Here is a 12,553-nt window from a genome sequence, read left to right on the forward strand (position 1 = left end):
GTCTGACGGTGGTTCTGCTGTAGCTGGCGAGGCTGTTCTCATTGTCTGACAGTGGTTCTGCTGTAGCTGGTGAGGCTGTTCATAGTCTGACGGTGGTTCTGCTGTAGCCGGCAAGGCTGTTTAGTGTTAGGCTATCTTTGCCCACTACACCTCACCCCGGTTACAATGACTCACATTCAGAAATCTACCAACAACAGATGCTGGCGAGGATGTGGGGAAAAAGGGACACTAACCCACTGTTGGTGGGAATGCAAACTGGTAAAGCCACTATGGAAGTCAGTCTGGAGATTCCTCAGAAACCTGAATATAACCCTACCATACAACCCAGCCATCCCACTCCTTGGAATTTACCCAAAGAAAATTAAATTGGCAAACAAAAAAGTTATCTGCACATTAATGTTTATTGCAGCTCAATTCACAATAGCTGAGACCTGGAACCAACCCAAATGCCCATCAACAGTAGACTGGATAAAGAAATTATGGGACATGTACTCTATAGAATACTATACAGCAGTAAAAAACAATGAAATCCAGTCATTTGCAACAAAATGGAGGAATCTGGAAAACATCATGCTGAGTGAATTCAGCCAGTCCCAAAGGGACAAATATCGTATGTTCTCCCTGATTGGTGACAACTAACCAGGCACCAAAAGAAACCTGTTGAAGTAAAGTGGTCACTATGAGAAACAGTGACTTGATCAGCACTTGTCCTGACTGTTGATGTACAATTTAATACTTTATCCCTTTTAGTATTTTTTTTGTTCTAGTTAATACTATTGGTTGAACTCTGTAATAACACACAATTATTCTTAGGTGTTTAAATTTAACTGAAAAGTGATCCCTGTTAAATATAAGAGTGGGAATAAGAGAGGGAGGAGATGTACAATTTGGGACATGCTCGATTGGACTTGCCCCAAATGGTAGAGTTAGAAATGTGCCAGAGGATTCCAATACAATCCCATCAAGGTTGCATGTACCAATGCCATCTCACTAGTCCAAGTGATCAATTTCAGTTCACAATTGATCACACTGATAGGTCTAAGAGTCAACGGGATCACACAAACAAGACTAGTGTCTGCTAATACTAACTGATAGAATCAAAAAGGGAGAGAACGTGCAGTCCATCAGAAGTAGAGGAAGGTCTACACAGACCTGCGGTGTAGATTCAGGTGCTTTTTAGAGGAGATGGGAGAGCGCCTGTAGTGCAGGAATTGTTTAAAGAAAGTACAGAATGGAACTGGAGATTTGAAAAGGAAAAGGCGGGTCAGCAGCAGGGCTGAGCCAGGACTCGTGGGGCTCCGTGCAGGGCCTTTGTGCAGGAATTCCTAGCAGGGATGGGGTGCATTCAGCCAAATCTGGGGCTCCTCCGAGCGGGAGCCTCAGTGGTGATGCAGGTCCCACACCGGAGGGCTGGCCCAGGTGAGGGGCTGAGGGGCAGGAAAGGAGTGACTGCCCGTCCAGCCGTGAGGGCTCGTCCCGGCGCTCAGCCCCGTGCCCTGACCCCCTCGGCTGTGACTGTGGCTCCTGGGACACCTCGTGTGCTTAGCTGAGGATCTGACGCTCCGGCTAGTCCAGAGAGCAGGTGCGATCCTCAGCGGTGGGCGGGAGGGAGGAGCTGAAGGCCCTGACGACCAGGGCTGGGTGAGCCTGGGCTCCGCGGCTTGGTGGCAGAGCCGTCACGTCCTGCTCCTCACCGACTCGCAGTGCTCGCTGTGGGCACGGGGGACAAGGTCATGTGTGTGTGGCCACGTTCCGGAAGTGGCTGAGTCTTAGGGTGAGGATCTCACAAGGTCGAGGCTCCCTCCTTGTCCCTAATGCCCCGGGTGGTCGGAGCTTCGGAGCAGGGCCGCTGTCGCGGACCAGGGATGTGCGTGGGAGTCAGTCCACCTGGAGTCCGCCAGCTTCCACCTGCTGCCTGTGCCTCCCGTGGTTCTGTCGTTCACCCCAGGACTTGGTGGCTGGCCTGTCCTGTTGTTCCCATGGCACGTGAAGGATCGTTTTCCTAGTTTGTTCTGATTGATTGTTTGTTGTTTACAGCTTCGTCTCCAGTAACAAGGGTGGGATTTCCTTCCCTGCTGATCTGGCCTGTGTCCAGTGCCTGTTTATTTTGACTTCCTTTTTGTGGTCCAAAACCTCTGCTGTGCTGTTTGTTCCTTGTGTGCGTGGTTGGTGTCCTGTATGAGCCAGTCTATTCCAGCTCCTCCATGAATTCCGCGGGCTCTGTTGCCTCGCGCCCAGCAGAAGTCGTGAGTGCTCCGGGCTTCTAAGGGCTTCGGATGGTGTAGGTCCGGGTTTCCTCATGGCCGCTCCCTGCGGGGGACGGGCTTCTCACACTGCGGACCTGTTCCCCTGCCCTCCGCAGACTCTGTGTCTGCTTAGGTTCCTCTGGGGGGAGGCTTATGTGCACACGACGCCCGCTTTCTGTGGACAGTCCCAGTTCCGTGAAGACATTTCCAAGCAAACCAGTCTGTTGCTAACTAAGGAGCAGTTCCATCTTGCGTGTTAGCTGCCTGCGGGTGTGGCGAGTGTAGACTGGACCCTTTCTTTGAGAACGCACCACCTACTAAGTCGATAGAGGTAAAGAAAAGGCAACTTGAGTTTCACATCTGCTATTTTTTTTTAAGGTTTATTTATTTATTTGACAGGTAGAATTACAGAGAGAGAGAGAGAGAGAGAGAAAGGTCTTCCATCCAATGGTTCACCCCCTCAAATGGCTGCAGCTGCGCCAATCTGAAGCCAGGAGCCAGGTGCCTCTTCCTGGTCTCCCATGCAGGTGCAGGGGCCCTTGGGCCACTTGGGCCACTTGGGCCATCCTCCACTGCTTTCCCAGGCCACAGCAGAGAGCTGGACTGAAAGAGGAGCAACCGGGACTAGAATCTAGTACCCATATGGGATGCCGGCGCCGCAGGCGGAGGATTAACCAAGTGAGCCACGGCGCCGGCCCCTCACATCTGCTATTTCAATATTAGATCTGCTGCCTGTTTTCACACGTTCTACAATGGTAACTGCTCGACCAGACGTTTATTTAGTACTTACTCTGTGCGTGTCCCGTCTGCACTCTCAAGGCTTGTGAGATGGAGTGGAGACAGAGAGGAAAGCAAACACAGAATGAGATGTTGCAGGTGGCACGGTGGAGGTCTGTCCAGAGTACAGCCTGAGCGACAATGCAGGGGGCCTTGATTGGCTTGGGGTGGGGATTGGGGAGAACAGGTCCCACTCCACAGCCGAAGTGCCTCATGTGTGACCCTCACATAGCTGGACAGAGTGGCCGAGGAGGCGGCCGTGCAATGCCAGGTGGGAGAGCCAGCACAGAGGGCCCGAGAAGCAGGATTTTATTCTCCAGGCAAATGGCTCTGGACTGGTCTGCTTCTCACCACGGCAACGGGATGCTGGAGACAGGCTGACTTCTGGAGGGCGAGGTCCGGTTCTGCTCGCGGTTCTGGAGGTTCACAGTTGGTGGCCCCGGTGACGGTGTTGTTGCTCAGGGTCCTGAGGTGGCACGGGGTGTCGCATGGCAGAGACATGGAGCACGTGCACCTGTCCTTGTCTGCAGAGTTTCTTGTAAAGCTGCAGGAAGCGATCCCAGTCCACCCCAGCAGGCTGGTGCAGTCGGGTCACTTCCCAACGACCTTGGCCTGAGACACTGTAATTGGTTAAGTGTCTGCCTCCTCAGTGCATCTGACGCAGACTCTGCAGACTGGGCTGGCACGACAGATCTGCTTCTCAGGGAGGTCCAGCGACTTGGCCGGGGCTGGAGAGTCTGTCGGCCGTGCGAGGCCGTGCCAGGCGTGGCGTACGGGACTGAGCAGCAAAGCAGCAGTGGGAATTGTCACCTCGCGAAATTGGGCACTGACTTCAAGTATTGTCTCCCGGGAGGGCAGTGCCGCTGACACACGTGGGAGGGGCTGGCAGCACGGCGCAAGGTGAAGAATCCTGCGACCGAACTTGTTGTGGGTGCCTAGCACAGATGCCTGAAGAGTCCCACTCCTGATGCCGCTGCGGGTGGTTCCTGCACAAGTGTCCGTGTGGGGACCTGCCGTGTCACTCAGACTTGCCCCGTCACCACGCCCACCCTCCCATGAGTGATGAGATTCAGCAGCCACCGACACTTTGGCTTTGCTTCAAAAACATTTTTTTTTAATTTTTATTTGACAGAGACAGAGAGAAAGGTCTTCCATTTCCATTGGTTCACCCCCCAAATGGCTGCTATGGCCGGCGCACTGCACTGATCCGAAGCCAGGAGCCAGGTGCTTCCTCCTGGTTTCCCATGCGGGTGCAGGGCCCAAGCACTTGGGCCATCCTCCACTGCCCTTCCTGGGCCACAGCAGAGAGCTGGACTGGAAGAGGAGCAACCGGGACTAGAACCCAGTGCCCATATAGGATGCCGGCGCTGCAGGTGGGGGATTAACCAAGTGAGCCACGGCGCCAGCCCCGACTTTGCTTCAAAAGTTATGTCACGTTGTCACCTCCCTCGAGAAGCCGTGTTTCGCATGTCACAGGCGCCCTCGGAGTCAATGCCCGTTGCGATGCTGTCTTCAGGGGTCGGTCTCGTTACCCACAATCAAGTGTGCTCGCTTGCCTTCGTGCCTCCTTTTGTGTCCCTGTGTGTTTTAACCTGGGTCGCTCTCTCTTCTTCCACACAGGTCCGCGATGCCCCCTGCCCGCCTCTTTCATGATGGATGGGATGCCTGTGGGAGAGCCCACCCACGTGGTGTCTAAACTCAGACTGTCCCCCAGGGCGGAAGGCACGGAACGCTGGCTGATGGGAGACCAGGCTCGAGTGTGGGATGCTTTAAAGGCGGAGGAGGTAAGACGGCTCCACACCACGGAGTCGCTGGTGCCGGGTCCGCGCGTGCTCGGGACTGTTGTTCTCACTGTAGCACCAGCGCAGCTAGATGGGAGCACGGCAGGTCAGGGCAGACGCTGGTGGTGCAGGAGGCTGGAGGCTCGGCAGCGTGTGTCTGCGCCGGTGCTGGCGCCCAAGGCGTCTCCACTGGCCTGCTGAGGGAGCTCGGGTCTCGCCTTCCCTTCCAAGGCTGCCTCTCTGTGACTTCTCTCTCTCAAGCCTGTTACTATCGAAGTTCCCAGCACGCATGTGTGTGCACACCGTGTGTGTGTGCTCTCTCAAGCCTGTTACCTTCGAAGTTCCCAGCATGTGTGTGTGTGCACACCGTGTGTGTGTGCGCTCTCTCTCAAGCCTGTTACCATCAAAGTTCCCAGCATGCGTGTGTGTGTGCACACCGTGTGTGTGTGTGCTCTCTCTGTCAAGCCTGTTACCATCGAAGTTCCCAGCATGTGTGTGTGTGCACACCGTGTGTGTGCTCTCTCAAGCCTGTTACCATCGAAGTTCCCAGCACGCGTGTGTGTGTGCACACCGTGTGTGTGTGTGCTCTCTCTCAAGCCTGTTACCATCGAAGTTCCCAGCATGTGTGTGTGTGTGCTCTCTCAAGCCTGTTACCATCGAAGTTCCCAGCATGTGTGTGTGTGTGTGCACACCGTGTGTGTGCTCTCTCAAGCCTGTTACCATCGAAGTTCCCAGCACGTGTGTGTGTGTGCACACCGTGTGTGTGTGTGCTCTCTCTCAAGCCTGTTACCATCGAAGTTCCCAGCACGCGTGCGTGTGTGCACCGTGTGTGTGCTCTCTCAAGCCTGTTACCATCGAAGTTCCCAGCATGTGTGTGTGTGCACACTGTGTGTGTGCGCTCTCTCTCAAGCCTGTTACCATCGAAGTTCCCAGCATGTGTGTGTGTGCACCGTGTGTGTATGAAGAGAGATGTTTCTTCCTTAGTGGAAATTGGAAGTTTTGTGTCTGGGGTAAACTCATGCAGTGGCAGGATACCGAGGAGTCGTCTTGCTGTGGACACTGGGAGTGCAGGGGCACTGGGAGTGGAGGCACTGGGAGTGCAGGGGCACTGGGAGTGGAGGCACTGGGAGAGAAGGGAACTGTTACCTGCGCCTTTCAGGCGTGCCCCCCCCCCCCCATCTCTCTGCTCTGCTGTGAATCGGCTCTAGAGGTGGGTTTTTGCTCTTTAAAGTCCCACGTTTAGGAGCCAGTTGCCTTCTGGCACTGTAAAACAACCTCCCGCAGAGACAGCGAGAAGGAGGGGGAGTGGTCGCATCCGCCTGTTCACGCCCTGGGTGCCCACAGCAGCAGGGGTCCAGGGCTCCGTCTTCTCTGGGTGAGCATCAGCAGCAGGGCACGGGTGTCCCGAGTGGTGTTTTTTTTTTTTTTTTAAAGATTTATTTATTTGAGAGTTGAGTTACAGAGAAGGAGGGAGGGAGGCAGGCAGGGAGGGAGGGTCTTCCAGCCACTGGTTCACTCCCCAATGGCTGGAGCTGGGCTGATCTAAAGCCAGGAGCTCCTTCTGGGTCTCCCACGTGGGTGCAGGGGCCCAAGCACTTGGGCCGTCTTCTGCTGCTTTCCTAGGCCACAGCAGAGAGCTGGATCAGAAGTGGAGCAGCCAGGACTTGAACTGGCGCCGTATGGGATGTGGGAGCTGGTGCTGCAGGCAGAGGCCCAGCCTCCTGAGCCACAGCACCAGCCCCCCAGTGGCATCGTAACCCTGTGACAGACGCCCTCTCCAGGGGGCTTTGGTGCCCGGGGAACAAGCGTCTTGGGAAGAGGTGCAGGAGCATGGGTGTGAGAGGAACCTCCGAGGCGTGGAAACGCGGGAGGAGGAGGAGGAGGGCTCTGCCCCGGGCGTAGACCAGCAGCTGACGTCCAGGCGGCGGCCCTGGGTGACGCTGTCTGAGGGAGTGTGTGGGGTCTGGCCTTGTTCCGCAAGCCTGGACATCTTCCCTCAGGTATCTTGAAGCAGATCTGACTTTCTGGGCGTGCACAGGAATTAGTTTATTTCACTGGTGTGTAGAAAGAAGACAGCAGTCCCTAACTGACCAAGAGCAGGGCTGCTGGAAGGTGCAGAGTGGGTTCTCCGCGTGGGCCCGCACGGAGAGGCAGCCAGAGAAAGGCGCGGACGCGGATGGGATGCTGTGCGTCCCGGTTGGACAGCGTGGGGCCCGAGTGTCGGCTGAGGCCTTGTGATCGCAAGCGGCAGAAGTGGCACTGAGCAGGGCAGAGTGGGCCTGCCTGGAGGATGCTGGGAGGCCGCAAGGATGGAGAACGCGGGAGAGTTGTCCCGCACCTGCCCCGTGCTCGTCTCAGCTCAGGACGCAGGGCGGAGGAGAGCGGCCTCGCTGCCGCGTTCACTGCCCTGTGTCTCTCGAGTTACGCTGTGACGAGAACAGGAATCTTCCTGAGAAGTGGTTACACCAAGCCTCACTGCACTGGGGCGTGGACTTCAGATTTCTGACATTCCGCATATTTAGGCCAGAGCCCTGATACGCAGTGGGAAACAGGAAGAGCTTAGAAGCGAATGCAGCCGGGCCGGGCGCTCCACAGCAGATTGATGTTTTTTAAAGAGACCAAACATTGGGGCTGGCGCTGTGGTGTAGCCAGTAAAGCCGCCGCCTGAAGCGCCAGCATCCCATATGGGTGCCAGTTCAGGTCCCGGCTGCTCCACTTCCGATCCAGCTCTGCTGTGGCCTGGGAAAGCAGCAGAAGATGGCCCAAGTGCTTGGGGCCCTGCCTCTGCTTGGGAGACCCGGAAGAAGCTCCTGGCTCCTGGCTTCGGATCGGCACAGCTCTGGCCATTACAGCCATCTGGGGAGTGAACCAGTGGATGGAAGACCTCTCTCTCTCTCTCTCTCTCTCTCTGCCTCTCCGTGTAACTATGACTTTCAAATAACTAAAAAACAAAAAACAAAAAAAAAAAAAAACCAACCAACCAACAAACAAAAAACACACCATAGGCAGCAGCTGGAACCTGTGCCTCCCACAGGCCCAGTGTGCTTCGTGCCTGGGGCTGAGCCTGTCCTCACGCTGGTCCTGGCCCTGCCCACTAAGTTGTGCTTTTTAAACCTCGTGTGTAGGGGACACGGGATCTGTTTACCAGACAGCACGTGACGTCTGTACGTGCATACACTGCATGATGTCCATGGGGCAGCCACCTTTCTCCTCAAGCGTGGACCCCTCCCAAGTCCTTCTCCTGGTTTCCTTAGAGAAACGTATAGGCCGTTGTTGGTGTCTGTAGCCCTCCCCCATACAGGGGAGCAAGGCTGTCCTCCTCCTGTCTGACTGGAGCTTGGAGCTGTCAGTCAGCCTTTCCCCCTCCCGCCTCTCCCCAGCCTAGGCTACCGCAGCTCCCAGGAGATGCACCTTTCAGAGGCTACACTGAGCGGCCCCAGGAGACAGGTGAGTCTGTGTCACTTTGAGTAATGTGGACGTTGTAGTGACACTGGTCGAGCCCGTGGACATGAGCTGTCTTCCCACTTGTTCATGTCCTCTTCAGTTTCCCTCCTCAGTGCTCCACAGACTTCACCTTTGTGGAATACTTATTCCTAAGTATTGTTTGTCCTATAGTAAGTGGGATTGCCTCCTTCTTTACGGATGGTTTGCTCCTGGTGTCTAACAGTGCCACTGACTTTTATGTCGACTTCGTGTCCTCTAGCCTTGCCGAGTCTGTGCGTTGTCATGGTTTTGGGTGAGACCGTGTCACCTGCAGGCAGCGGTGGTTCGACATTTCTTTCCAATGTGGATGCCCTTTCTTTCCTCTCACCTGATTGCTCTATTGGACTTCCAGGACGACATGGAGTAAGAGTGGACATGCTCACCGTGTGCCAGGCACTAGGAAGCTTCTGCTCGTCTGCACTCAGTACGATGCTGGCTGTTCGTGTGCCGGGTCTGAGCGCTGCGTGTGTTCCTTCTCTGCCTGGTGTTTGCAAGTTTATGATGGGGAGACTGGATTTTATCTGTGCAAAAATAACCACTTTTTAAAAATTCATTTATTTGAAAGGCAGAGTGACAGAGAGGCGGAGGCAGAGGGAGAGAGAAAGAGAGATATCGGTCTGTCTTCCATCTGCTGGTTCATTCTGCAATAGCCACAATGGCCAGAGTTGCGCCGTTCTGAAGCCAGAAGCTTCTTCCGGGTCTCCCATGCAGGTGCAGGGGCCCAAGGACCTGGACCATCTTCCATTGCTTTCCCAGGCCATAGAATAGAGCTGGATCGGAAGTGGAGCAGCCAGGACCCGAACCAGTACCCATATGGGATGCCGGCACTGCAGGCGGCGGCTTTCCCCACTATGCCACAGCACCGGCCCCAATAACCACTTTCTTGCTTCTAAAGTTTTTTCTGCATATATGCGTGTATCCAAACAAAATTGTTTATACACTCATAATTACACATACACCTAAGACATACATTGTGTGTGTGTATAGTATCTTTGGCTCGCTTTTTTTCTTTCTTTCTTTCTTTCTTTCTTTCTTTCTTTCTTTCTTTCTTTCTTTCTTTCTCTGTCTCTCTCTCTCTCTTAAAGATTTATTTATTTATTTGACAGGTGCAGTTATAGACAGTGAGAGAGACAGAGAGAGAGGTCTCCCTTCCATTGGTTCACCCCACAAATGGCTGCTACGGCTGGCGCACTGCACCGATCCGAAGCCAGGAGCCAGGTGCTTCCTCCTGGTCTCCCACATGGGTGCAAGGGCCCAAGCACTTGGGCCATCCTCCACTGCCCTCCTGGGCCACAGCAGAGAGCTGGACTGGAAGAGGAGCAACCGGGACTAGAACCTGGTACCCATATGGGATGCCGGTGCCACAGGCAGAGGATTAACCTAGTGAGCCACGGCGCCGGCCCCTCATTTCCTTCAGCATGCTATTTCCAAGAGTTCAGCACTCAGCCGTGTGAATGCCTGCAGAAGTGCTCATTCACTGTCAGTATTGCGTGCTGTGCCGTCGTGTGGTTCTGTCCGCGTTTACGTACTCGCGGTCACACTGGTGGACAGCAGAGATGGCTTCGGCATTTTTGACCATGAAGGGCCTGCTCCTCTGAATGTGTTTGTGTGTCTTCCTGGTGTCCGTGTGTCCTGTGTGTTCCACAGTGGTGCCCCCAGTCTGTGCTCCCACTAGCAGTACATGAAACCCCTCCTCATGCAGCCTTCGCAGCTCTTGGAGTTGTGAGGTTTCTCGACGGGTTCAGTCCTGCTGGTGTCAGGTGTAATTTCAGTCTTTGCTCATCAGTTTGCACCTCAGCTTTGTCTGGCTCTCATTCTGCTTTAGCCTTTTTCACGTGAGAGTCTTAACAGTAACAAAGCCGCCCGCCGTCTCTCATCTTAGGATGCTTGCTTTATTTTGAGTGTACCTACGGGATGGTTGGTTAAGGTTGGTGTAAAATTACAGGCCGTGTTTCTCGGTGCACTGAGGGTGTTCCATCGTTCTGGGAGAAGGGAGCCGGCAGACGCTGTCGTCTCCTCCCTCCAGCCACTTGGCTCGTCTCTACTTGGCTGTCCTGTAGGTGTGTTCTTCTCTTTTAGGTCTGTTTAAGCCTTTGGAATGGACAGTGTTTCCGGACACGTGAGTTGGTCTTTGCCCGGGGTGGAAGCCGCTCCCGTGTCCTCACCGCCCAGTGCGTCCCATGCTGTGTGCCTCAGCGATGCCCGGAATGCCTGGCTCTGTTTGCTGTGCTGCGTCCTCGTTAGTTTGCGATCTACCGCTTCGAGAATGTTCCCTTCAGCAGTGTGTGACTTGTCCTTTAACTCAACCTTTGATTTTTTAAATTTCAATTTTTTACTTCTAGAAGTTCTGTTTTTTTAAAATCTTATCATATTATTTAGTCTTTGATTTCTATGTTTATTTTACAAGACATGTTTATCAACAATGTTGAAAGGTCTGAAATTTCATCCTCTTTTTAAAAACAATTTTATTAGAAAGTCAGAGACAGACACACGAGGCAGGGGGAGGGGAGAGAGAAAGCTATCTTTTATCTACTGGTTCATTTCCCAAGTGCCTGCAATAGCAGTGTTGTGCCAGGCTTGAGCCAGGAGCCAGGAGCTCCATCTTGGTCCCCTGTGTGGGAGGCAGGGACCCAGGTAGTTGAGCCGTCGCCCACTGCCTCCCAGGGTGCACACTAGCAGGGAGCTGGATTTGGGAGCAAAGACAGGGTTTGAACCCAGGCACTGCAGTATGGAATGCAAGTGTCCCAAGCCAAGTGTGGACTTAACGCCTGAGCCACAACACCTGCCCCTTCTACCCCTTCTGTGAATAGTTTGCTACGCTTTTGTGGATGCTGAGCGAAATAGTGAGGGGTGGGTGTTTCCTGTCCCACTTAAGAAGTGCCTAAGATGGCCGTGTGCCGTGTGGAATTTGGGTTTGGCTCCTGGCTCTGCTCCTGACTCCAGCTCCCTGCCCAGTGCACCCTGGGAGGCAGCAGTGCTGGCTCAGGGGCTGGGTCCCTGCCGCCCTGTGGGTGGCCTGGGGTGAGCTCTGGGCTCCGAGCTTTGACCTGGCTCAGTCCTGGCCATAGCAGGGATTGGGGAGTGAACCTGTGAATAGAAAATAACCCTCCCTCTCTCCCTCCCCATCTCAAATAAAAAAGAAAAGTATTTTTAAAGAAAGAAGTCATGAGACTCTTGGTTCAGAGGCAAACACTAAATGACTCACAGCCCAGGGAGCAGTGGGGGTCACCGTGTTTGTTTTGGTTTCCTGTGTCCTGTGTGGTGTCACAGATGACCCTCGGTAGGTGCCTACAGAGATGAGCGATGCTGGCCATGGGCACCCGCGGAGGTGAGTGGTGCTGGCCATAGGCACCCGTGGAGGTGAGCGGTGCCAGCCGTGGGCACCCACGGAGGTGAGCGGTGCCAGCCGTGGGCACCCGCGGAGGTGAGCGGTGCTGGCCATAGGCACCCGTGAAGGTGAGCGGTGCTGGCTGTGGGCACCCGTGAAGGTGAGCGGTGCCGGCTGTGGGCACCCGCGGAGGTGAGCGGTGCCAGCCGTGGGCACCCGTGAAGGTGAGCGGTGCTGGCCATAGGCACCTGTGGAGGTGAGCGGTGCCGGCCGTGGGCGCCCGCGGAGGTGAGTGGTGCTGGCCATAGGCACCCGTGGAGGTGAGTGGTGCCGGCTGTGGGCACCCATGGAGGTGAGTGGTGCTGGCTGTGGGCACCTGGCCATTTTACAGAAAGCAGTAGGAAGCCCTGTTGTGTTCCAGCGAGAGACATTCACTGGGGCCTGGAAAGATGGCCTGGGCAGAGGCCAGCCAGGGCCAGCAGAGCATTTACAACAGTATTCCTCACTGTGGTTTTGTGTTTTGAGTCTGGTGATTAATTCTCCGAACTCTGGATCTTGTTCTACAATCTGTTCTTTCTGTTGACTCTTGTGCATGGTACTTTGTGGGTTTTGTGTGTGTGTGTGTGTGTGTACATCTTTTTGACTCTGAATTTATTTTTCTTGGAATGAAAGGAATTTTCTCCAGAGAGAATTTGCATTTGTTTCTGGGAGCAGGGCCAGAGCCTCTGTGAGCACAGGCTGCAGACCTGTGGGTGGGCAGGTGGGCGGGCTCGTCACTGAGGATCCTGAGGGGGAAGGACTGCCCTCCACGCTCAGGCCACGTTCTGAGGCAGCAGCTTCCCTCGTCAGGTCATGGAAGGGTGTTACTACCAGGTGACACTTTGTGTGCCCAGTTTTTTTTTTTTTTTTAATTTACTTATGTATTTGAGTGAGTTACA

The 12,553-nt window shown here is 54.6% G+C and overlaps 1 protein-coding gene across 2 annotated transcripts in view; it reads left to right on the forward strand.

Annotated features, from left to right (window-relative positions):
• RGL1 (ral guanine nucleotide dissociation stimulator like 1) overlaps positions 1–12,553 on the forward strand; it is a 209,908-nt gene that overhangs the window by 69,131 nt on the left and 128,224 nt on the right. For both annotated transcript variants that reach the window (XM_062211487.1, XM_062211488.1), the window contains one exon: positions 4,644–4,807. In XM_062211487.1, the coding sequence (XP_062067471.1) occupies positions 4,673–4,807 (135 nt within the window). In that variant the 5' untranslated portion in view covers positions 4,644–4,672. The remainder of the gene's footprint in view (positions 1–4,643; positions 4,808–12,553) is intronic.

The sequence above is a fragment of the Lepus europaeus genome, chromosome 14 (genome assembly GCF_033115175.1).
Source record: "Lepus europaeus isolate LE1 chromosome 14, mLepTim1.pri, whole genome shotgun sequence".
Taxonomy (NCBI): Eukaryota; Metazoa; Chordata; class Mammalia; order Lagomorpha; family Leporidae; genus Lepus; species Lepus europaeus.